This window comes from Canis lupus, chromosome 11, assembly GCF_048164855.1.
Source record: "Canis lupus baileyi chromosome 11, mCanLup2.hap1, whole genome shotgun sequence".
Lineage (NCBI taxonomy): Eukaryota > Metazoa > Chordata > Mammalia > Carnivora > Canidae > Canis > Canis lupus.
In genome coordinates this window covers 71,376,819-71,403,540 of record NC_132848.1, presented here as the reverse complement: position 1 = coordinate 71,403,540, position 26,722 = coordinate 71,376,819, and the positions used below count along the sequence as shown (strand labels likewise).

Below are 26,722 nucleotides of genomic sequence, written 5' to 3'. Positions count from 1 at the left end.
AGGATCACAGCCTGAGCTAACGGCAGACGCTCAACCACTGAGCCCCCCAGGTGCCCTAAAAAATATTATTAAGGCTGATATTGGTGTACATGTATGAAATTGGAATGCTCATACTTTACTGGTGAGCTGTTACCTTTCTAGCCATACACATATCAAAAGCCTTAAAATATGTATACACACTCCTTTATCTCATCCAGCAATGCCACATCTAAGAATAGAACCTGAGGAAATAATTCAACAAGTACCAAAAGATATATGTAGCAGGGATACTACTCACAGTTTTAATTAAAACAGCAAGCCATGGGAGGGAAGCCAATGTTTGCTCATAAAAGATTAGTTAATAAATTATGGTACACCCAAGTAGCTAAACTTAAAGTTAAGCTTCTAAAGAACATGTAATAGTATTAAAACCTGTTCACAGAACATGGGAGAAAAAAGATTAGCAAAAGGGAACAGCCTATAAATTCTGATATAATAGGTGGGGGCAATAAATATACACCACAGGAGGCTGGAAAGACATGTAACAAAATATTGTTTCTGGGGGATAAATTATAGGTGATTTTGGCTTTTCTTTTTACTTTTTGGTTTCTCCCAAGTTTTTCTTTTTTTTAAAAAAGATTTTATTTATTTATTCATGAGATAGAGAGGCAGAGACACAGGCAGAGGGAGAAGCAGGCTCCATGCAGGGAGCCTGACGTGGGACTCGATCCTAGGACCCCGGGGTCACGCCCTGAGCTGAAGGCAGATGCTCAACCACTGAGCCCCCAGACGTCCCTCTTCCAAGTTTTTATATAATAAGTATATATTGCTTTTAAAATGGAGAAAAACAATATACAGGGGAAATACTAATTGGGGGGAGGGAACCACAGAAGATAAAAAATCCAGTTATTTATAAATTACTAATGGAATCTAAATCTATGTAGGAAAAAAAACCTAACATGTACGGGGACAATTTTATAATAGTAACACAAATATTTATCAAATACAAAAGGGTAGAAATATTGCTTTATTTGAGAAACTTACAACCAAATTACTTTTATGTTTTAAAAAGTCCTAACAAGCATCCAAGAAGAAAACATATACAGCTTCCACAACAGTAAGAACAAAAAATGGGGCTGACGATTGCCCCAAATGATATTTCCTAAAAGAAAAAAATGCAATATTTAATCTTCTTTTTTTTGAGTCAAGGTAAGTGAACTGCACACATCATAAATAAAATTTTCTTACTTTACAAGGAGGGAGGACTGTGATCCTGTTTTTTATGCATATTAAATATGAAATACAAAATCCACTCTTCTGAACAAGGTAGGGGAAAGAAAAATCATTTCAATTCTCATGCAATGAAATCCAAAGGTCTGTTGAATCCGCCTTTTCGATTCATGTACTGCCTATGATGAGAAGAGAAAACTCATTGTTTATTAAAAAAAAATTCTGGACTCCTCTTATAAATAAAAAAATATATAAATCATCTTTAAATTGGCAAAGGTAAATACTTTTTTACTAGGGTATAAAGTATTCATAGTCATTTAATGCACATTAAGGATATTATTTCACTTTTTTTTTTTTTTTAAGATTTTATTCATTTATTCATGAGAATACACAGAGAGGAGAGAGAGAGAGAGAGAGAGAGAGAGAGAGAGAGAGAGAGAGGCAGAGACACAGGCAGAGGGAGAAGCAGGCTCCATGCAGGGAGCCCGACGTGGGACTCGATCCCGGGTCTCCAGGATCAGGCCCTGGGCTGAAGGCAGTGCTAAACCGCTGAGCCACCCGGGCTGCCCTACTTCACTTTCAAAATAATCTAAAGCCTTTCAGATTTCTTTAAAATCTAAACAGAAGTATGGAAATATACTTTCAAAATTATTTGGAAAGATTTTACAGACTTAAAAAAAAAAAGTCAAAAATCCAGATTTATAGGTAACAGTAAGGAAATAGAGAAGAGCTCTAAAATAGGTACCCATCAGGTAAATCTGATTGCATATTGTACTAGTTCTCCTCATAAGACTTATTTGAAGATAATTTTACAAAGGACCGTCAACGATGATTCTGGTCATCACCTTGAGCCACAGCATTCTCTTTTTTTTTTTTTGAGCCACAGCATTCTCAAATCACATTACTCATATTCTAAATTAGGTGGAATTTATTTTTCAATTTCATTAGGAATTCAGTGTGATTTCAGGTATGGATTGTTTTTTTTTCTGTGGTATTAATAAAATATGCCTATAACTTAACACAAAAATGTATTTACAGTTAAAATCCTTACACAATCACTCTAGGTAAATGATTCAAGATGGATCTAATTTAAACCTATAATTATAAGGAAATTAAAGCCTGAAGACTTGAGATTATGCTGTTTATTCATTTATTTATTTATTTACTTATTTATTTATAGAGTTTATGCTGTTTTAAAGAAAGAACTATATATGGAGCTTTAGAACATTTAAGGCAATTACCCTTCTCTGTAATAGGTATTGGTTCACATGTAGATTGGAAATTATTTTAACACACCAGAATATGAGCAAAGAAGATTAAAACAAGGGACCAAATGGAAACTGCTACATTTCCTACAAACACAACTATCTCATACTTACTTTTCTAAGCACGTAATTTTTATCGTTAGTTCAAACATAATAATGGGGACTACACATACCTGTACTTCCTCTTCTGAGACACATTTATGGCATAGGCATTTACAGAGCCATCCACCTTTTTCCCCTGGAGAAAAGGAATAAACAAATATAAAAAATGGGAAGGATATATTAAAAATGCCTGATCAAAGAGCTGGATCCTATAGATATACTTAAATGGCAAAATCTATTTAAGCATGAGGAAGCCCAATGAGAGGATTTTCAGATCCTGATGATAGTCAATGAACTCCCAAGTAATACAGCTCTGTTCATATTTTTACAGTCATACATAATTTAACATATTCAAATATTCAAGCCAACAATCATGGTGTATATATTTATGTGCGAGGCATGCAGAGAAACAGGGTAGCAGACCCTAACCTTTTTTGGTCTAAGAATTCTCTGAAACCAAATACGAGTTAGTTATTTCCTCTAGAAAAATTTAACTTATGACCCTTAGCTCACAGTATTCTCAAGTCACAGCTGAAACAGTCACCATTCATGGAGATCTCATTTCTTGCACAGGTTTTGAAAAATTAAAAATTTTCAAATCAAGAATCAGAATACAGGGGCACCTGGATGGCTCAGTTAGTTGAGTGTCTGACTCTTGGTTTCAACTCAGGTCATGACCTTAGGATTGTGAGACGGAGCCCCACATGCAGCTCCATGCTCAACGGGGGATCTGCTTGGGCTTCTCCCTCTAACCCTCCCCTACCTTCTATAATAAATCTTTAAAAAACCAAGATACAGAATACCAGATGCTAAAGTTAAGTGTCACTTTTATCTTAGCCTTTCTTATGTGGCATCTACCCTCTTTTTCACTGATTCCTTTCTGGGTCTTTTGATTTGTCCAAGTTAACTCATCACTTGCTGTCCTCATGTCTAAAATGCCTTCTCAACTCCCATCCAAGAACCCTAACCATCTGGTTCTTTTTTTTTTTTTTTTTTAACCATCTGGTTCTTATCCATCACTCAAGACTCAATTCAAGTGATCCAGCTGCCAGAAAGCACCCTCTACCTTTCCATAGAATGTTAACTGTGCTTTCCTCGTAATATCTTCCATTTTCTAACTTGCATTATCATGATGCTACTTCCCCTTGCACTGAAAGCTTCTTGATGGAGGGAAATGGATATGAGTCACCTTTGTGTTCTCACATCCTAGGCCACTGAACTTGCAGGTGCTCAGAAAATGACTGTTAAATACACGACACCACTGATTTGTGCCATCTCTCTCTCTCCCCCCCAACACACACAGACACACATACACACACAACCTCCAGCTCTCTCTCTCCCTGCTTCATTATTACCCAGAGGAGCATATCCTAACTGTAGCACACTTACTAGGTATCTGTGTTAGGGTTAAAAAAAAAAAAACAAAAACAAAAAACACTGTTATCCACTGCCCTAGAGGCATGCACAGGTAAGGTACATATTTGAGGTGGAGATAAATGTATTTGGGGGCACCTGGGTGGCTCAGTTGGTTAAGTGTCTGACTCTTGATTTCAGCTCAGGTCATGGTCTCAGGGTTGTGGGATTGAGCCCTGTGTAAGGGATCTGTGCTCAGCGGAGGGTCTGCTGGAGATTCTCTCTCTCCCTCTGCCCTTCTCTCTGCTTGCGCTCTTTCTAAAAATGAATACATAAACCTTAAAAAAAATGTATTTGGCTTTACTTTTCTATTCCTATTGTCACTATATTATTGGGGTGGGGGAGAGAATACTAGGTAAATGATTTGAGGTCTATAATTCTGCCCTCCCAAGAACAGGAAGTAGGCTTGACTTGAAGATGAGCTTAGAAAAAAAGTAAATGATACTAACCATTTTATTAAGTTCAATTCCTAGAGGATTACTGGTTTTTGAAAACTATTTACATAGTTGTATATTGTTACCCTGTTTTGATTTACATACTGAAATAGAAAATTACCCATTAATATACATAACCAAACTCTGAAACTTTCTAGAATGTGAAAATGGAAGGTAAAATAAGTGACTACATTGGTACATGAAAAAGTACCACCATAGATCAATGATGAACTATCACAAGGTACACATTACTGAAAAGCACAAATGAGCTGAGACAACTTGTAACTGATAGCCATGAAGCCACCTGCATACAAACTAAATGAACATTCTTGTAGGTATTTTTAAGAAATCAACTGACAGGGACACCTGGGTGGCTCAGCGGTTGAGCGCCTGCCTTCAGCCCAGGGTGTGATCCTGGAATCCCGGGATCGAGTCCCACATCGGGCTCCCTGCATGGAGCCTGCCCCTCTCTCTGTGTGTCTCTCATGAATAAATAAATAAAAAATCTTAAAAAAAAGAAATCAACTGACACCATGTGTCCTCATGGTACTCCTTAATTTTCAAGGGATCTCTGAATTCTCACCTATTTTTTCCTTAAAAACAAACACTTCAGCATTGACAACATGAAAGTGAAGTATGGCTCCATTTTCACATCTGATGCTCAGAATTTCAAACTTAACATGGGGTGACAGTAAACCTACTGCCCCAGCCCAACCCCAAGAAAATAATTCTGATAGGTTCCTTCCCTAATTCTTCTGCTTTACTTTGGAGATATTTTTGTTCACCCAGTGTATATATTAATAAACCATTTCACTTATAAAATATTCTTTGGAAAAACAAATAAGGATTTGGTGTATTCAAGGAAAAAACTACTACATAAACTGCACTAAATTCCAAAAGGGGGTTTATAACTATTTGTGAGAACAAGAACTCATAATTTTCTTACCTCAAAACAATCATGCCTCAGTATCCCTCCTCAGTTATACTCTGCCATTTTAAAAACTTGTGAGCCCTACACAATCACAACCATTAGAAAGAAACTTCTACAGCACCTGAGATTATCCCATTTCATTTACAAGTTGATGGAATACAAGATTAGGGGAAGTGGATTATTTTTGACAATTTAAAAAAAAAATCTAGGGATCCCTGGGTGGCGCAGCGGTTTGGCACCTGTCTTTGGCCCAGGGCGCGATCCCGGAGACCCGGGATCGAATCCCACGTCAGGCTCCCGGTGCATGGAGCCTGCTTCTCCCTCTGCCTGTGTCTCTGCCTCTCTCTCTCTCTCTCTCTCTCTCTCTGTGTGTGTGTGACTATCATAAATAAATAAAAATTAAAATAAATAAATAAATAAATAAATAAATATAAAAAATAAAATAAAAAAATCTCAATTTCCATTTACAAAATTAAATACACTTAAAATTCTAGAGAAAAATGTTTTTAAACCATATTCTCAAAGAAAAAATACATTCTTTCCACACACACGTTTCCTCCATCTATTCTCACTAGCTTCCTCTATGCCCTCTCTCCTCTCCACATCCTCTCCACCTTCCCCCATTTCTCTACCCCATCTCCTTATCTCTTTCTACTCCCCCCATAGTCCCTCTCTTCACCTCCCTCTCCACCAACCCTCCCCCTTTTCCTTCTCCATTTCCTTATTCTCTCCGGTATTATGATCAAGGCTGGACAGCATTCACTCTCCAATATTCCCCTCTTCTGAGCTATGAGATATGCATACAGCTCCCCAATGTCATCTTTCTCTGTAGCAGAATTTCATTTTTAACAGCACTTCCCCTTTCCAGAACCCCTTCTTGGTTACCTCTATCCCCCAGTCTTTTAGCCTGTCACTCCTGAGTCATCATCACTGGCTATTCACTCCCACTCCTACCACCACCACCAACTCTGGCTCCTGAGTGGACTCAATATTCTGGCCTCAATTCAGGCCTTCAACTTTTACTTGCATGACCTAGCAGTTCTCCTTGCCTCCAATCTAATCTGTCGCCCAACTGTCCTCCATGTTGCCCTAGCTCATCTTTCTAAACACACATATGATCCTACAAACAAAACAAAACAAAAACATTGCTTCCTCTCAACATCTAAAGAATCAATTTTAGATTCCTTAGCATCGCTAAGAGTATCAAAAGCTTCCACAATTTGCTTTCTAGCCTCATTCATAGCTACTATCCCATTAGCATCCTCTTGCCAGTCACTGAATTTCAAACTCCTGCAATACACTATGCTCCTTTATGCCTATATGGCATTTTCATGAGCCCTTCCCTCTATTTCAAATGATCTTCCTCCTCTTCATCACCTAGAAGATCAAACATCAGACAAACATTCCCTGAATTTGAATGGCAGCTCAGTACTTCCTTCTCTGTGCTCTCAATGCCCTTCAAACAGATACTTAATGTTTTCTAAGGGAAAAAACTTGCATGAATGGAAGAAATTACAAGCAAGAGTAAAACAATATGGAAAAATGTGACAGTAATAATGGATTAATTCAAATCAGAATGTTTACTTGGCTGTACATTTTACTTACTTTTGTGGAGTCAAAAGAGGCAAATCCCATTAACTTCATCATTTCTATTTCTTCCTCTGTTTTGCCCTCTAAGTCCTCCTCTGCAAAAAATAACACAAAAATAAAAACATTTTTTAAACTCTCATCATTTTATATATAGGCATCCTGCCTTCCCAAAGGTTGTGATACACCACTTTGCTTTTAGAAAAGACCAACATTAGGGGCGGCTGGGTGGCTTAGTCGGTTAGGCATCATCCAATTCTTGGTTTTTGGCTCTAGTCATCATCTTGCAGTTGTGGGGCCGAGCCCCATGTTGGGCTCTGCCCTCAGTGCGGAGACTGCTTCAGATTCTTTCTTCCTCTTCCTCTGCCCCTCCCTACTCATGCTTGGTCTCTCTAAAACAAATAAAATCTTTGAAAGAAAAAGACCTGTATTAGTAGTTATTTTTGCTAACCAAAAGAAATCTGAAGAGGATTTTTACTTTTAAGAAAAAGGCAATTACTGTACTAACGTAGGTCTTTCATAAAAGCAAAGTGGCTTACCACAAGCTTCCAGAAAGCATGGGATACTCTTTGCTTTATGCCATTCCAGCTTAGGAAAGGTTTCACGGGAAGGCTCTACATCTGTACCCAGAGGCAAGGGACAACGACATGGAATATGACCTATATCAAAAGAGAGCTGGCAATAGGTCAATAGTTATTCCACCTCAGCAGCAGAGAACACACAAAACAATTAGCTCAAGACTTGGAAACTGGAAAAAATTCCAGTGGAATTTTCTACTGGAAAAAAATTCCTTTACAGTTTGGGCACAATGTAACTTACAACGCATGGAAGGAATATGCTATCCATTTGCCATCAGAAGAGACTGCTTAAAAGGACATGCGTGGAGGAAAGCTTTTGGGCAGGACAACTTTTAACACATTATATGACACTAGTTTTGAAGGTACTTCAAAAATTGAATATTCTCAGGTTTTTAACTGTCCATGTCAGGAGCTCCACAGATAACCAACTTACTAAGGTACAATGATAACAAAATATCAAAACCATATGCAATGAACACTATAAAAAATTTAATATTTAAGTACCTCAGAATTATAGTTTTATAATTTTATCATGACTACAAGCTATATAAACAAGGTTGTATTTTTCCTTCAGTTATTTATCTAATAACATTACCAGTAATCTGACGTTCTTTGCTTTTTGTTTCCTTTGTTTCTTTCTTTTCCTCATCTCTTCTTTCTTTGAGTCGAGAAGGGGAAGGAGATGTGGATCTATGTCGTCTTGGGGATCTAATAAGAGATCAGAAACAGAGACATAACTGATGACTTATGCTGACTGGCAAAGACATACACGAGCTCCTAAGAGATAAAGGCTAAACAAAAGCCAGGCTTCAGAGAACCAGAAGTCCACTCTCCATAGCAGAAGAAGGAAGGAGGTTCTACTTAGACTCTTTTAACAAAAAACCAAAACTACAATTTACTGCTTTAACCATCGGTCCAATACAGCTAGAGCTAAAGTTTTTTTTTGGAAGGCAGGAAAAGATGTTTCTAGCAATTACAAACACACAAAAAAGTTGACTTAAACACCAATTATTACTTATTAAGAATCAACAATCAATTCCTAAGGTTCTTTCAAGATCTCACATTCTTGTTTATACATTTGAATAAAGCCTCATCACTAAGAAGTTAATAAAAACACAGGGGCAACCTGGCTGGCTCAGTCAGTGGAGCACCTGACTGTTGATCTCAGGATTGTGAGCCGGAGCCTCACGTTGGCTGTAAAGATGTTCCTTACAAAAATGAATTCTTTAAACAACAACAACAAAAAACAAAAACAAAAAAAACCACTTACTTCCTACGATGGACAAGCACCACGGCAGTACTTTTTATGTATTATATCTCATTTCCTCCTTGGGCATGTCAGTGGTATCGACAGTGTGATTAACCGCATTTTACCAATGGGAAATGTGGGCTTTAAAATAAGGTGGGCTGACACCGTCATTTCAGGGCAGCCGGGGGCCCAGGGCGTGACCCCGAGGTCCCGGGATCGAGTCCCGCATCGGGCTCCCTGCGTGGAGCCTGCTCCTCCCTCTGCCCGTGTGTCTGTCTCTGCCCCTCTCTCTGGGTCTCTCAGGAGTAAATAAATAAAATCTTAAGAAAACAAAACACGAAGTTAAGGGCGGCGCCTAGTTTCTCGGGGACCTGCGGGGCACCTGCAGTTTGCGGCACGCACCTGGAGCGTCTTCTGTGCGGCGACCGCGAGCGGCTCCTCCGCCGGTCTCTGTCCCGGGACCGGGACCGCTCTCGGCGCCTGCGCTCTCGCTCTCGGGACGCGGACCGGGACCGCCTGCGCTCTGACACACACACACACACACACAGGGCCTGTTGCAGAGGCGAGCGCGCGCGCCAACCCCCGCGCCGCGCGCCCCGCGAACCCCCGCCCGCCAGTCCCAGGAGTGCCGTGGAAACAGGAGGCGAGTCGCCTTTCCCACTCTGCGTGATGCGGCCCGGTATGTCCCGCCGGCGTCGCCCGCCCCGTCACGGGGCGCCCGCAGCCGCCGCACCCACACAGCGCGGCGAATCCGGACGCAGCACGTGCCCAGCGCTGCCCGCCGGCGGGGGATCGCCGCCTCTTCGGCCTTGAGTGGCTGGAGGGAGGCTCTGCGCTGGCGGGCGGCGTCCACGTCCTGGGCTTAGGGCCGCTGCCTCCCGGATGCCCGCGCGCGCGACATGCCGCGACGTGGGCTCCGGGGGCGGCGACCCAGGCGTCCACTTCCCGCCGACAGGGCCGTCGCGGGGGCGGACACCGTCCCCTCGGGCTCTGCGGGCCGGAGGCTACCCCCGGGGTCTGACGACCCCCGCGCCCGCGCAGGAGCCCGCTGACTTGCAGAGACCCAGGGACTCGGCGACCGGGCCGTGGCCCGACCCCGCCCGACACAACCGCAGCCCCGACCCCCGGCCCGACCTCAGGCCCGACCCCGGCCCGACCGCAGCCCTGACCCCGGCCCGACCGCGGCCCGACCCTGACCCGACCGCAGCCCTGATCCCGGCCCGACCGCAGCCCTGACCCAGGCCCGACCCCGGCCCGACCTCAGCCCTGACCCCGGCCCGACCCCGACCGGACCCCGACCCCGACCCCGGCCCCAGCCCGACCGCAGCCCGACCGCGGCCCGACCCTGACCCGACCGGAGGTCCGACCCCGACCTCAGCCCCGGCCCGACCACAGCCCGACCCCGGCCCGACCGCGGCCCGACTCCGACCCGACAGCAGCCCCGACCCCGACCGCAGCCCCACCCCGACCCCGGCCCGACCCCAAGCCCGACCCCGGCCCAAGCCCGACCCCGACCCCGGCCCGACCCCAAGCCCGACCCCGACCCCGGCCCGACCGCAGCCCGACCCCGACCCGACCCGACCCCAGGCCCGACCCCGACCCCGACCCCGACTCCGACCCCGACTCCGACCCCGACTCCGACCCCAGCCCCGACCCCGACCCCGGCCCGACCCCAAGCCGGACCCCGACCCCGGCCCGACCGCAGCCCGACCCCGACCCGACCCCAGGCCCGACCCCGACTCCGACCCCGACTCCGACCCCAGCCCCGACCCCAGCCCCGACCCCGACCCCGGCCCGACCCCAGCCCCGACGGCGGCCCACAGGCGTCGCAGGTTACGGTACGAGGCCGACGGCGTCCGGAAGCTCCTCCTCTCCCGGGCCAGGAGGGCCCTTCCCTCCGCCGCGCGCGCCCTCGGGGCAGAGAAGGGGGGGACACGCCTCCGCCCGAGCCCCAGCCCGGCGCTTCCCCCCGGGACTCACCCCTCCGCGGGGAGCGGCTGCGGCTGCGACCCATTCGGAACCTCCCCGCACCTCAGGCTGCCCCGGAAGCGCCTGCGCAACCACTTCCGGGAGCGCGGGGCGCTGCGCTTCCGCCGCCGCCGGGCAACGCGGAGGGGCCCGGGGGGTTCCGGCCGGCGGAGGGCGCCGGCGGCGCGGCGTTGGGGGCCCCGGGCTCGGCCCCGCCCGGCCGCTGGGTCGTGGTCCCTTCCGGCTCCGCGCCCGCGGGGGGGAGAGTTGGGCGGCGTCGCTGCTCGGCCGCCGGCGTGGAGGAGGGGAGCCGGCGATCCCGGCCGCGGCTCCGGGGTGGGCGCCCGAGGCTCCAGGAGCCTGCTCCAGCCGGGCCTCCCGCGCCGACGCGCCTCTCGGTTCCCCATTCTCCGTCCCGCTCCTCGTCCAGGTGCGTGAGGTCTGCAGACACGTGGAGGCCCGGCCCGGCCCGGCCCCGGGGCCTTTCCTGCGCGGTCGGGCGCGCGCTCACACGGTGTGCTTGCTCCTATTTATTTTTAGTTATTTTTAAAGATTTCTTTCATTCATGCATTCATTCATTCGTTCATTTTATTCATTCATTCATTCATTCATTCATTCATTCATTCATTCTTGAGAGACCCAGAGCGAGGCAGAGAGCCAGGCGGAGGGCGAAGCAGGCTCCGTGCGGGGAGCCCGACGCGGGACTCGATCCGGTGACCCGGGGTCACGCCCTGGGCCGCGGGCAGCCGCGCCGCCGAGCCCCGGGGTCCCCGCTCTGTTCCTAGAGGGGGACACAGCGCGTGTGCGGCGGGCTCGGGGCCCGGATCTCCAGGTGCTGTCTGACCGCCCGCCCGCCCCGCGCCCCGAGCGCACAGACTGAAGATCGGTCAGAGAAATTGGGGACGCAGGGGCGACCCCGAGCTGTTTGGTTCCTGGCCCCGCAGTCATCAGGGCAGAGCAGGAGGCCGTGGCTCGCGTGACAAGGTGCTTGGAAGGTCCGCGTCGTTATTGCCCAGAAGGAGGGACATCTGCTACCTCTGGGAACAGTCGGCCCGGGAAGGGCGGTCTCCGCAGCGCTCCAGATGACATCAAAAAAATAAATAAAAGAGCATTATCAAGAGTTTTCTCCTAGACCTGTATCGCACACCTACGTACCAAAGGATTACTCCCTGAAAAAGACACAAGTCTCCTCTCGAGTGGCTTGCGGTCCCCAGGTAAATAGTGTGGAAGCGCATTGACGCGAAGGATGCGGTGTGGTGAAGCCACAGGACAGGTCCCTAACTGGTTTTGGGGGCCGCGGGGATTGTGGAGAAATTGCCAACAGGAAGTAATGTCCAAACAAGACCTTAAGAATGAGTACAAATTAGCCAGAAATGGGGTGACAACGCCTGGGTGGCTCAGTGGTTGAGCGTCTGCCTTTGGCTCAGTGCACGATCCTGGAGTCCCGGGATGGAGTCCGCATCAGGGTCCCCGCAGGGAGCCTGCTTCTCCCTCTGCCTCTCTTCTCCGTGTCTCTCCTGAATAGATGGCAATCTTAAGAAAAAAGAAAAACGGGGTGACAGTTGTGGGGAGCTGGAAGAGATTGTCCAGGTAGAGGAGATTGAATGTGTGAGGGCAAGAGGAAAGGGAGAGGAAATACAAAGGCCAGAACCCCGAGGCAAAGGCCACAGGTAGTCTGAGGGCTTCGAAGGATGGGAGGGAATCAGATTAGAGTCTATTCAGAAAATACTGGATGTGGATACTTGACTAGAGGAATAGGACAGGAGGCTGGTAGAATAATCTAGATTAGACACTCGAGTGGCACGTACTAGAATGGCGTCAGTACGTGAGGGGAATAGTGGCTGCATTTGAGAAATAGTTGCTGAAACTGGAAAAAACTTGATTTTGAACATAGACGATGAGGGAATCAGAAGAATCAAGAATGACGTCCAGGTTTCCGGCTTGTGAAACTGGAGAGACTGGTAGCATCATCTGCTAAGGCAGAGCATACACGGTGAATTCAGGAGAAAGCTGCTGTTCACACCTGGACCTGCGAATGTGAGGGGCCATTTCAGACACTTAGGGGGAGATGCCACCTAGATGTGTATCTGAAGCCCATTAGAGATCCAGGCTGGAACTACAGAAAAATAAGTCATCAGAGGGGCGTCTGCCTTGGGGTCAGATCGTGACCCCGGGGTCCCGGGATGGAGTCCCACATCGGGCTCCCCACGGGGAGCCTGCTTCTCCCTCTGCCTGTGTCTCTGCCTCTCTCTCTGTGTCTCTCGTGAATAAATAAAGTCTTAAAAAAAAAACTCCACTCACAACGAAACCACTAAAACCTGTGAGTCAACAGACTTTGATGCTAAATTCTATAGGTTAGATGTGTTTTTTTCATTCTTTTTAACCGACACTTAAAATTAACCACTGTCCTTAAAAAGCAGCCTTCTCATGAACTTCTTGGACATCACAGTCACCCAGTTCATTCCGCTTCTGTGCCCACTTCTTAGTCTCTTTCTGGAGACTCTTCGTCCCCTCTGGCTCTCTCCAGGCTGTCTTCTGTCCTGAGCCTGCACCAGGTGATCTCACATATACTTATGGCTTCAATTGAGCATCTGTAATCCGATGATATTTTTGTTTATTAGGGAACATGAGCAAATGGGAGTGGCAGGAGGAGAGCAGGGAGCCTGATGTGGGCTAATCTTCTAATTCCCTCATCATCTATGTTCAAAATCACCAAGTTTTTCCAGTTTCAGCAGCTATTTCTCAAACGCAGCCACTATTCCCCTCACGTACTGACGCCATTCTAGTACGTGCCACTCTAGTGTCTAATCTAGATTATTTTACCAGCCTCCTGTTATTATTTCCCCTCTAGTCAAGTATCCATATCCAGTATTTTCTGAATAAACTCCAATCTGGGGATCCCTGGGTGGCACAGCGGTTTGGTGCCCGCCTTTGGCCCAGGGCGCGATCCTGGAGACCCGGGATCGAATCCCACGTCGGGCTCCCGGTGCATGGAGCCTGCTTCTCCCTCTGCCTATGTCTCTGTCTCTCTCTCTCTGTGACTATCATAAATAAATAAAAATTTAAAAAAATTTTTAAAAAAAAGAAAAACTCCAATCTGGTTCCCTCCCATCCTTCGAAGCCCTCAGACTACCTGTGGCCTTTGCCTTGGGATAACTCTCAACCACGGAGCCACCGAGGTGTCCCTATGAATGGGTTTTGAAGTGGAGACAGAATTTGGAGAACACTTATGAGAAGTTTAGCCGACTCAGGGCAAAATATGGCAACAGGTGGAGGTCAACATTTGAAGGTTTTTCAAAGATGTGAGAAACTTAAGCACATTTAAATATTGGTGTGAATGAGTCAGTATAGAGGGGGGAAAAAGCAAAATACAAAAGAGAAAGGGAAAAAACCAAAGGAGTAAGTTCTCCAAAGGAGATGGGAAAAGAAATGGTGTGTCTCCAAAAAGCTCCTTCCTCATTGAAATGTGGGCCAGAAACTGGGTTCTGCGAGGGCTCCCTCAGGATGCAGGTTATCCAGCACTGTGTACCTTTCAGCACTGTATCTGGAAGAAAATCCTTTATATTTCTGATAAGTAGCTTGAGGTACCCTCATTCCATTTTAATGGAATTTAAGTGGGGTAAGGTCAACACTTGTGATCACACTTGCTTAATTTTAAGTTCCCTCCCCAACCAGTTTTTCAATAAAGGCAAACTGTATTCAAAGTATGTATGTACCTTACTTAACCAACATTCACAGCCTGTGATGGTCTGCAAATGTGCTATTCTCTAGCCTTGGCTAAATTGTTCTACTTTGCTAGCCCTATTTTAAAAAGGCCACCAGCTTTTACAAAAGTGTCCTACTTTATCATTACGTGTGGATGCATGCTGTTGAGTCAGTAATCTCCCCTCTAAATTAGATGCAGTCTGACTGACCACTGGTTAACAGTGACTGATGACGTCTGAGGCTTTTTGCTTTTATACTCCTATACCTGGACCTTGGGAAAGATGTCAGACTCTCTAAGGAGGAACTGTAGGGTCTTCTCTTAGCTCCACGTTGCTTGAAATCATGAATCAACGTATCATTTCAAGTATTTGATCTACCATTTGCACCCCTGGCTCTATTATCTGTTATTTACATGGGATCATCTTTAAGGGAATACAACTTTTGATATTGTTTCAATGTTAATAGTTCGATATTCTGGACCAACTGTTGAACAGAAAACTTTCTGCAACAATGGAAACAGGTTGTGAATTCAAACCCTAAGTTGGGTTCCATGCTGGGTATTGAGCACTGGGGATGAGCACTGGGGGTTATATTTAAGTGATGAATCATTAAATTCTACTCCTGAAACCAGCACTACACTAACTTGAATTTAAATAAAAATTTAAAATATAGCCACAGTGACCCTTGGTGATCTCACTTTTGCACTTGATATTGAAGATCATTCATATATCATGGTAATCCCATTGAAAGACTTAAAATGGGGCAGCCCGGGTGGCTCAGCGGTTTAGCGCCATCTTCAGCTCAGGGCATGATCCTGGAGATCCGGGATCGAGTCCCACATCGGGCTCCCTGCATGGAGCCTGCTTCTCCCTCTGCCTGTGTCTCTGCCTCTCTGTCTCTCATGAATAAATAAAATCTTAAAAAAAAAAAAAAGACTTAAAATGTGATAAAATGTTAGCCAATGAACACAATAAAAAGCTAGTGACTACCACTGTTCATTTAATTTTGCCTATACCTTGCTAAGTTCCAAGGCAAATCCATTAAAGAAAAAGGTACATCCATATTCCTTTTTAGTAACTTAGCATGAGATCTTAGAATATTTTCTCTTAAGGATCTCTTCTTTACTGATAACGAAGTTAATTGATACTACTAACCAAGTTACTACTAATAATTATTAATGGGTTAATATTGTTTTTAGCCTTAGTAGTTAAAATTAAAAAAGACTTGGCAAAGGCTATAGGGCAAAGGCAGACAAACACAAAAGCTTTCATACATAACAGTTTCCATGACACCTCAGCTCACGCTTTATGGAAAATAGTCCTATTGAAACAGAAGGAAAAGTTGCTGCTAAGGAATCAAAAACAAAACCAGATCTCATACTAACAGTAGCTAAAAATTATCAATTTCTCAGATGAGAACACAACCTACTCATGATTGAAGAGTAGTTATGGTTTGTGAATGATGTAAGCAATTTGGCTAGGAAAGAACCAAAGGACAGGAACCATATATAATTCCAATTTGGTTAATTTACATGATGAAATAGTTAATTTTACTAATATACTCAAACTTTCTCTTTACTCCCAATATTTCTAAAACTTTAATCACATAATTCAAATTAAGGTTATTTATATTTTTTAGCAAGCAAACTTTGATGCTAGAATACGATAGGAAAAAAAGCATCTCAAAAAGAGAATTATAGTTAAATATAAAAATAAGAAATGTAGCCTCTTGATATGGCTAAATTGTTGTATTTAAACATTTAAACTACAGTTCGACGGGTGGGGGAAGGAGAGGCATCAAAGGTTCCTTTACGTCAAAAAGGATGAATTTTGAAAGGAGAAAAGCAATTTATGAACCTATGGACATATTACTGGAGAAAAAAACTACCAAATTCCAAAAGTTAAATCTAATTGGAAAAAATCTAGAAAGAAAAAAATTCTGCTTTCAACTAAGTTTTTTTTGTCCATTTTATAGAAGAGCTTATTTATTCTTTTTCCAAATGGGTATTTATTATTTGTACAGATACATAAAAATGATTCCCGTTTTTAAAAACATACTAAAAATATACATTAACCACAAAAAGCTTAACTCTGACTGGAAAGAAGATGAGCATGGTTATTTGCAAAAGAGCAATAAACACAAAAAGCAAACATAAATTATGACAAGTGTACATCCATTTTTGATAAAAATAAGTTCTATTTTTACATTAATACTTTATTATAATCTTCTATATGAGATCCTCCGACCTTATTTACATTTGCTATGAAATTTCTATTAGCATGTATAACTCAAAGGCACTCAATTCAGAGGTTTATAAGGTCCTGAGCTTAAGTAGGAAATAGGATTCCCAACCAAAATTTGAACATAAATAATTCTGCAGATCAGAGAATATGAAAATGTTTAAAGTATAATATTTGGTACATAAATAATCCATGACCAAGAATAAAGTACAGAATGTCAAAGAAAAGACCATGTAAGGCAAAAGAATATCCTCAGGTTCAAATTGATTTTCTCCCCCATTCAAGTTCATTTGAAAGTCTAAAGCTGATTTTGTTAAAAATCCTAAGAAAACTAAATTAAAAGCAAAGTAAAATAGCATGAAAATGCTTACATTAAATAAAAAGTTCCCCAGCTTAGTCTCCAAAACCACAAAAAAGTATTTAATGATTAAAAATGAGCACAGCTTAGAGGAATAGCAGAATACGAGGAGGAATTAATGAGCAGTTGAAAAAAATTAAAGGACAGCTTTAACTGTAACAACTGAAACAGCATTTATAATTAGCCATTCAAATAGTTTCTTTAGCATTCTTTTAGCCAAATAAAAATAAGTTTACAGGTAGATAACTGACAGTCACTAACATTAGGTAGGATCAAAGTTTAAACCAAAAATTAAATCTATATTAGGCTTCAGAGAAATATGAATTTTACCTACAGCAATTTTCTACTGATGCTTAAAAATTAAAAGCATGAGTCAACATCTTTGTAACAAATGGTTTGACAGACATTTTCTTGGCTTTAAAATGTTTTTTTTTCATATATGCATAGAAATGTAATGAGCATAAGAATAGTCCTCTGTATTATCTGTACAGTTCATAAGGCCTTTGTCTTTGTTAGTCACCTTAGACGTGAATATCAGTAGGGCCATTAAATTAAAGCTGGCCGAAAAAGTTTTCAAAGTGCTACTGTTTCCAACTGATGAGATCCTCAGTTTTCTGGATTTTCTGGATGATTATTTTCAGTTCTTTTTTCTGGTGATATATACAGGAAGTTACAGCAGATGTATAAAGGGAAGATGAGAAGTCTGCTGTCCAAGTTCATCACTACTTGTTCCTATAAAACAAATTTGTAGCTTTAATAACAAGAAAAAATAAAACAGAAAACCAAACTGTTGAATCCAGTTAACAGAAGGAGATCATATGGTGGTTAAGAGCTTTGTATCCAGGGGCGCCTGGGTAGCTCCCTCGGTTAGGTGTCTGCCTTTGGCTCAGGTCGTAACCCCTAGGTCCTGAGATCAAGCCCTGCATTGGGCTCCCTGCTAAGCAGGGAGCCTGCTCCCTCTCCCTCTGCCCAACCCTCCTCATCCTCTCTCTTTCAAATAAATAAACTCTTAAAACAACAACAACAACAACAACAAAACAAGAGCTTGCATCCAAAGTCTCAAAATCACTGTTCAGATCTTGAAACTCCTACCTACTCCTACTGGCTGTGAGGTTGGGCAAGTCAATGACTTGTCAGCTGCAGCTTCCTTACTGTAAAATGAATAAAAATACCTACCTCATATGATTATAGTGAGGATTAAATGAGACATAGAGGACTCAGCAAAGCCAGCCATGTAGGAATTACTCAGTCATGGTAGTTATTTTCATTATGAAAAATTTCTATCCAGTATCTACATAACGTATGAACAGATGTAGTCCAGAAATACATAGCAATTTGGATTCATTTCATGATGGCCTTATTTATTGTTTTTAAAAAGATTATTTATTCATTTGAAAAAGAGGGAGAGAGCAAGACACAAGCCGGGGAAGAAGAGGGAGAAGCAGACTCCCCACTGAGCAGGGAGCCCGATGCACAGCCGGAGCCCGATGTAGGGCCCGATCCTGGGACTCAATCCCAGGACCCCGGGATCATGACCTGAGCCCAAGGCAGATGCTTAACTGATTGAGCCACTCAGGTGCCCCTCCTGATGGCCTTTAGGTATTGCAAATAATAGGGAAGGTGGGAAGTCATTAATAGCACCAATAAGCATGGTTCCCATATTCCCACTAATTTTTTAAAAAGATATTTATTTATTCATGAGACACACAGAGAGAGGGGCAGAGACACAGGCAGAGGGAGAAGCAGGCTCCCTGTGGGGAGCCTGATACAGGATTCCAACCCAGGACCCCGGATCATGCCCTGAGCCGAAGACAGATGCTCAACCACTGAGCCATTTTTTTTAAGCCCACATTCCCACTCTTGTCCTATATTTTCCACTGTCTCTAATGCAAACATATTATTTGTCTCTTGGAATTTAAAATACATTATCTTGTAAAAAAATAAAATAAAATAAAATACATTATCTTGTAAAATCAATTTCAGGCTCAATTAAATCAGTACACGTGAGAATGCCCTGAAATCTCATAGAGACAGGAGTCGATCCTGTACCTGAAAGGCACAAATGTGATCATCTTTCATTCTACAAATCTCCATTTGGAACCCTGTACGAACAGCATTTGGTGAAAAAAGTCATCAGAGTAAAAAGAGCAACACTGGAACTTCTACTTTTTGAATACTTACATTCTTTGCAGTAATATACATTAGTTTTGCTTTATTTTATACATTTTGAAGAATGTATTATTTTTTTAAAAGATTTTTTATTTATTTATTTATAGAGATGCAGAGAGAGAGAGAGAGAGAGGCAGAGACACAGGCAGAGGGAGAAGCAGACTCCATGCAGAGAGCCTGACGTGGAACTTGATCCAGGGTCTCCAGGATCACGCCCTGGGCTGCAGGAGGCGCTAAACAGCTGCGCCACCGGGGCTGCCCTGAAGAATGTATTATTAAGTACTGTTTAAACCTAAAGTTTTTTATTTTTTACTAAGGCAGATGCTCCTGCAAAGAAGGATGAACACACTGGAACATGTGAATGATTGGTGTAGGCTTAACTGGACATAGCTTCTGTGGTGGAGGAAAAGCAAGATAAATTGGATAAAGAGGGTAAGGAACACGAACACACACACACACACACACACACACACACACACACAATATCTCTAGATACCTCCAAATGGGGGAAGTGGTGTTTTTAAAAAAGTGTTAGTGAACAAGATGGGTGAGATGATGGATCAAGTGAGGCGATCACCTAGGCTGATGGTACTAACAGGGTTAGCAGAGAGAAATGATGTCAAACATAGTTGGTCTTTAGAAGCTTGAATCACTCTGGTCTAGACAAAGTTTGTAGCTACAACCCAGGTGAAGACACACTAACTGAATTTGTTGAGCACATATACTTTGACGATATGTACATTTGATGATTAAAAACCAAGATTCAGTGCCACAACAAAACAGAGTCCAAGGAAGATTCTAATATTTCAATATAGGTAGGGCTGGGGGTGGGGGTAGGTCTAAGTGCCAACTTTGGGAAAAGAGGGGAGCCATGTAGACATCATCTGAGAGCTGAACGGACACACTGATTTCTGAATATTAGGTTCTATTAATTCTCAATCCCCATCCCCAAACTAGAGAGATCTAATCTTAGCTTTACTAAACCTCTAACTCCACCCGAGGGCTCAATTTACAACTGTTTGCACTGAAGCAACATAACGTTCATTTCCTTTCTTCCCCTACAGAGTGGAAGCTGAGAAGCCCACACATCACAGCATCAGACAGAGCGGCAGCATCTTTCTAGGTCTCCATTTCTACTTCCAGACTGTTACTTCTCCATCTTCATTTACAAATCCCTGCTTCTCTGAGGCTCATCACTTATTCTGTACTATAGCTCTATCACTTCCCCACATGTTCCATCTAGGTCTAAATTCCAAGGATTTATAAATCTCTCTATTGGAAATTGTCACCTAGATATAAAGCAGCCCCAATTCAAACCATCAGCTACTTGCTACTACCTCTTCTTTTGGGGCCATCTAACTTTCACTCTTGCAATTTGGCTTGGACTGCCCAACCTGGCTCTTGAATGTCTCACCAGGTTACTTTTTTTGCTCACCTCTCAAATACCAGTGTCCCCTAGGTTTCTGTCCTGTCAGATTCTCCACACAGTTCCTGGAGGCCACCTCATCCAGTTCTTCCTAGTCTAGGCATTCTTTTAAACCCCAGATCCATTTACCCACTGCCCATCACACTTTCCCCTCAGTGCCCTGAAATTAAATATGGCCTAAGCTGAATTCATTATCTTTTCATCCTCACTTTGTCACGTTCATTCTCCTTCCTGTAATCCAAATCAAAGGAAAAATTACCATAAATCAAGTTGCCCAAGTCAGAATATTAGGAACTATCTTTACTCTCTTCCTTCACATAATTAGGCATCAAATTCTATCAACTGCACTTATTTCTAGAACCCATCAACACTTCTTCATCTCCACTGCTACCTTCCTTAAGTTAAGGTTTTCATTATTTATCTGGATTATACCAATAACTTCTAAATCATCCTCTAATTATTACCATGTCTCTAATCCTTCTTATACAATGCTAAGACTCTTCATCTTTTTTTAAAAGATTTTATATTTGGGGATCCCTGGGTGGCTCAGTGGTTTAGCACCTGCCTTCAGCCCAGGGCGTGATCCTGGAGTCCCGGAATCGAGTCCTACATCAGGCTCCCTGCAAGGAGCCTGCTTCTCCCCCCTCTGCCTGTGTCTCTGCCTCTCTGTGTCTCTGTGTCTTTCGTGAAAAAAAAATAAAAAATAAAAAATTCATGAAAGACACAGAGAGAGAGAAAGAGGCAGAGACACAGGCAGAGGGGGGAGAAGCAGACTCCTTGCAGGGAGCCTGATGTAGGACTCGATCCTGGAACCCCAGGATCACGCCCTGAGCCAAAGGTGGCACTAAACCGCTGAGCCACCCGGGCTGCCTGAGATGCTCCATCTAATGCAAATCTAGTCAGCATAGTTTTATAAGATAGCTATAAAAACAAAAATCACTAGCTTTCATCAAAACTGTCATTAGAAACTATTAGGAAGAAAATTCATTTCATATTAGCAATAAAATATACTTAGACTTTTGCTTCTAGGAAATATATGGGGGGAAACTATGGGGAAAATAAAAATTTAAGGGAAAACTATAAATTTTAGAGAGAGACATAAAAGGAGACCTATGTAAAGCAGAAAATACCATATGCCAGAAAGGAAGACATCAGTTTTCCACAAATCATATATTTAACAAATATAAATCAAATCCTCCTAAGATTTTTTGAGAGGAAACTTGATTCTATATGCTATTAATAATAATAATCATGGACAAAGACCCCAGAGGTTTCTGAAAAGAATAAAGGTGGGTTTGCATTACTAGGTATTAAAATTCATTTTAAAGTTAGTCTAGTTAAAAGTGTATTGTTTCTGCAAAAAGAAGTCAATAAAGCCTAACAAAGTTCAGAAATGAAAGCAAGTATAAAAGGATTTAGTATGTGGTAAAGTGGCATTACAAATACACTGATACATCTGATACATTCCATCTATGTCATCAGAATATACTCCAATATAAAAAAGGAAATAGAAGTAGAAAAAAAATACAGACATAATCCCAATTAGAAGTCCTAAACATCACATGAAAAGAAATCATTAGAGGAATAGACTGACAAATTGTTTCATGAAGGTTCAGAGACAAGTAACAAGAATGGAGAAAGCTACAGCATACCACAAATATTGTTATTCTTAACATACAAAAGCTGTTAAAAATTAACAAGAAAACAGACCACACCCTAATAAGGACTTCAACATTAACAATATAAACTATCAACTAACAAAATCTAGTATATCTAATGTGCATACAAAATACCTAACTACACCAGTAACTAAAAAAATGAAAATTGTTTTAATTTTTATTTTTTTAAAAATATTTTATTTATTTATTCATGAGAGACACAGAGAGAGAGAGAGGCAGAGATACAGACAGAGGGAGAAGCAAACTCCATGCAGGGAGCCTGATGTGGGACTCGATCCCGGGTCTTCAGGATCACGCCCTGGGCTGAAGGCAGGTGCTAAACCGCTGAGCCACCCAGGGATTCCCCTGTTTTAATTTTTATATAATCTGTTTCTACATTTTGTATTGGGGGAAAGATTAGAGTGAAAAGACCACTATTTTGGGTAGACTCTTGTATAATGCTAGAAGAAACATAAATTGGACAGTCTATTTATTTATTGGACAGTCATTTTATTTTTTTTAGATTTTATTTATTTATTCATAGACACACAGAGAGAGGCAGAGACACAGGCAGAGGAAGAAGCAGGCTCCCTGCATGGTAAGCACACTTACCCTTTTCCATAAAGTTTTTCCTAGTCGCCATCACATTCTTACTTTTCGATCTAGAAATTGCACTACTCCTTCCACCTCCCTGAGCATCACAAACTAACAAACTAACAACAATACTCATTATAGCACTCCTACTAATCTCTTTATTAGCCATCCGCAAGCCTAGCTTATGAATGAACTGAAAAAGGACTGGAATGAACTGAATATAATTAGTTTAAACTAAAACAAATGATTTCGACTCATTAAATTATGATTTAACTCATAATTATCATATGTCCACAGTATACTTTAACATCTTCCTGGCATTTATCCTCTCTCTAATGGGCATACTTATCTACCGATCCCACCTAATATCATCCCTATTATGCTTAGAGGGCACGATACTGTCACTATTCGTAATAATATCTGTAACTATCTTAAACAATCATCTCACATTAGTCTGCGTGATACCAATTGTATTACTAGTATTCGCTGCACACGAAGCAGCGTTAGGATTGTCTTTACTAGTTATAATATATAACACCTATGGGACTGATTATGTACAAAATCTGAACCTTCTACAATGCTAAAAATTATTATTCCCACTACTATACTTATCCCGCTGGCCTGAATATCAAAACCTAATATAATCTGGATCAACACAACAACAGCCTATTAATCAGTTTAATTAGTCTGTCCTATCTAAATCAACCCAATGACAATACCCTAAATTCCTCATTACTATTTTTCTCCGACTCCCTATCAGCACCCTTACTAGCACTCACAACATGACTCCTACCTCTTATACTAATAGCAAGTCAATTCCACTTATCAAAAGAGCCGCTAACCGAAAAAGCTATGTACCTCAATACTGATTCTACTTCAACTATTTCTAATCATAACCTTCACCACCACAGAACTAATCCTCTTCTATATCCTATTCGAAGATACGCTAATTCCAACCCTTATTATTATCACCCGATGAGGAAATCAAACCGAACGATTAAACGCAGGACTATACTTTCTATTTTACACTTTAATAGGATCTTTGCCCCTCCTAGTAGCACTTCTTTATATTCAAAACACCATAGGCTCCCTCAATTTCCTTATAATCCAATACTGAATTCAACCCCTACCAAACTCCTGATCTAATATTTTTCTGTGATTAGCATGCATGATAGCTTTTATAATAAAAATACCCTTATATGGACTCCACTTATGACTGCCAAAAGCACACGTAGAAGCCCCCATCGCCGGCTCCATGGTACTTGCAGCTGTACTTCTAAAATTAGGTGGATATGGCATAATATGAGTCACGACCCTATTAAATCCCCTAACCAGCTTTATAGCATATCCCTTTATACTACTATCCTTATGAGGCATAATTATAACGAGCTCTATTTGTCTTCGCCAAACAGACCTAAAATCCCTAATTGCATACTCCTCAGTCAGCCATATAGCACTTGTCATCGTAGCAGTCCTCATCCAAACACCATGAAGTTATATAGGAGCAACAGCCCTAATAATTGCCCACGGCCTAACATCGTCCATACTATTCTGCTTAGCCAACTCAAACTAAGAACGAATTCATAGCCGTACCATAATTCTCGCACGAGGACTTCAAACTCTCCTTCCCCTAATAGCAGCATAATGACTACTAGCAAGCCTTACAAACCTAGCCCTCCCTCCTACAATTAATTTAATCGGAGAACTATTCGTAGTAATAGCCTCATTTTCATGATCTAACATCACTATCATCCTAATAGGAACAAATATTATCGTCACTGCCCTATACTCCCTCTACATACTAATTACCACACAACGCTGGTAAGCACACCCACATTAAAAACATCAAACCATCTTTCACATGAGAAAACACCTTAATAACCCTGCACCTATTACCATTGCTTCTCTTATCTCTTAACCCTAAAGTCATCCTAGGACCCATCTACTGTAGGCATAGTTTAATAAAAATGTTAGATTGTGAATCTAACAATAAAAGCTCAAACCTTTTTGCCTACCGAAAAAGTATTGCAAGAACTGCTAACTCATGCCCCCCATGCATAAAAGCATGGCTTTTTCAACTTTTATAGGATAGAAGTAATCCGTTGGTCTTAGGAACAAAAAAATTGGTGCAACTCCAAATAAAAGTAATAAATATATTCGCTTCCTGCATAATTACAGCCTTGATCATACTTACTCTGCCAGTTATTCTAACTTCTAGTAAACTTTACAAGAATAAACTATACCCATACTATGTAAAAACAACTACCTCTTACACATTTATAATCAGCATGATCCTTACAATAATATTTATTCACTCAGGACAAGAAATAATTATCTCAAACTGACATTGAATAACAATCTAAACCATAAAACTATCCTTGAGCTTTAAACTAGATTATTTCTCAATAATTTTCGTACCTGTAGCTCTCTTTGTCACATGATCCATCATAGAATTCTCTATATGATACATGCACTCAGACCTTTACATTAACCGATTTTTTAAATATCTCCTCATATTCCTTGTCACTATAATAATTCTAGTCACCGCAAATAACATATTCCAGCTATTCATCGGCTGAGAAGGGGTGGGTATCATATCTTTCCTACTTATTGGGTGAGGGTATGGCCGAACAGATGCAAACACAGCTGCCCTACAGGCAATCCTCTACAACTGCATTGGAGATGTAGGATTTATCATAGCAATAGCATGATTCCTATTAAACTTAAATACATGAGACCTCCAACAGATCTTCATAACAACTAACAACAACCTCAACCTACCATTACTTGGCCTACTACTAGCAGCCACCGGTAAATCTGCCCAGTTTGGCTTACACCCATGACTCCCCTCAGCCACAGAAGGTCCAACCCCTCCCCACCCCACCCCCACCCACCCCTGTATCGGCCCTACTCCACTCCAGCACAATAGTTGTAGCAGGAGTGTTTGTACTCATCCGCTTTCATCCCCTGATAGAACAAAGCCAAACTATTCAAACACTCACTTATGCTTAGGAGCTATTACAACACTATTCACCGCAATCTGTGTCCTCACACAAAATGACATTAAAAAAATCGTAGCCTTCTCCACTTCAAGTCAACTAGGACTCATAATTGTAACAATTGGCATCAACCAGCCCCATTTAGCATTTCTACATATCTGCACCCATGCATTCTTCAAAGCCATACTATTCATATGTTCAGGGTCAATTACTCACAGTCTAAATGACGAACAAGACATTCGAAAAATAGGTGGACTGTTTAAAGTTCTCCCTTTTACCACAACCTCCCTTATTATTGGTAGCCTCGCACTAACAGGCATGCCCTTCCTCACAGGATTTTACTCTAAAGACCTAATCATCGAGACTGCCAACACGTCGAATACCAACGCCTGAGCCCTCTTAATTACTCTCGTTGCCACATCCCTAACTGCTGCCTACAGTACTCGAATTTTATTCTTTGCATTACTAGGCCAACCCCGTTTTAACCCTTTAATTCTCATCAACGAGAATAATCCACTCCTAATTAACTCTATTAAACGTCTCCTCCTTGGAAGTGTATTCGCAGGATATATCATCTCCCACAGTATTACACCTACCACCATCCCACAGATAACTATGCCTCATTATCTAAAAATATTTGCCCTTGCAGTGACTATTTTAGGTTTCATCCTGGCACTAGAACTAAACCTCACAATACAAGGGCTTAAATTTAATTACCCGTCCTACACCTTCAAATTTTCAAATCTTGGCTATTATCCAACCATTATACACCGCCTCACACCTAAGATAAGCCTGTCTATAAGTAAAAAATCAGCATCAATACTCCTAGACTCACTC

The 26,722-nt window shown here is 42.4% G+C and overlaps 2 protein-coding genes and 1 long non-coding RNA gene across 6 annotated transcripts in view; 1 reads left to right on the top strand and 2 right to left on the bottom strand.

Annotated features, from left to right (window-relative positions):
- Positions 1 to 974: 974 nt before the first annotated feature.
- On the bottom strand, positions 975 to 10,908 carry SNRNP27 (small nuclear ribonucleoprotein U4/U6.U5 subunit 27). Of its 2 annotated transcripts, XR_012003719.1 has the most exons (7): positions 10,749 to 10,908; positions 9,171 to 9,291; positions 8,115 to 8,227; positions 6,960 to 7,039; positions 2,648 to 2,712; positions 1,228 to 1,388; positions 975 to 1,141 (listed from the first exon to the last, which is right to left on the bottom strand). XR_012003719.1 is itself a non-coding variant. In XM_072768698.1 (6 exons), exons 1-6 carry the CDS (start codon positions 10,780 to 10,782, stop codon positions 1,334 to 1,336), a joined length of 468 nt encoding a protein of 155 aa, XP_072624799.1. In that variant the 5' UTR covers positions 10,783 to 10,908; the 3' UTR covers positions 975 to 1,333. The 2 variants fall into 2 exon arrangements, 1 of the variants encoding a protein (XP_072624799.1); XM_072768698.1 differs by having other exon boundaries at positions 975 to 1,388.
- LOC140600443 (uncharacterized) lies at positions 10,645 to 24,711 on the top strand. Its single transcript, XR_012003720.1, has 3 exons — positions 10,645 to 11,950; positions 19,530 to 19,640; positions 20,273 to 24,711. It is a non-coding gene; the product is annotated as an uncharacterized lncRNA (long non-coding RNA).
- Positions 12,051 to 26,722, bottom strand: part of GMCL1 (germ cell-less 1, spermatogenesis associated) — a 61,005-nt gene continuing 46,333 nt past the window's right edge. The window contains exon 14 of one of the 3 annotated variants that reach the window (XM_072768697.1): positions 12,051 to 12,269. In XM_072768697.1, coding sequence (XP_072624798.1) covers positions 12,198 to 12,269 — 72 coding nt within the window. In that variant the 3' untranslated portion in view covers positions 12,051 to 12,197. Of the gene's footprint in view, positions 12,270 to 16,617; positions 17,772 to 26,722 lie in introns of those variants that run through there. The other 2 variants (XM_072768695.1, XR_012003717.1) reach the window with 2 other exon arrangements.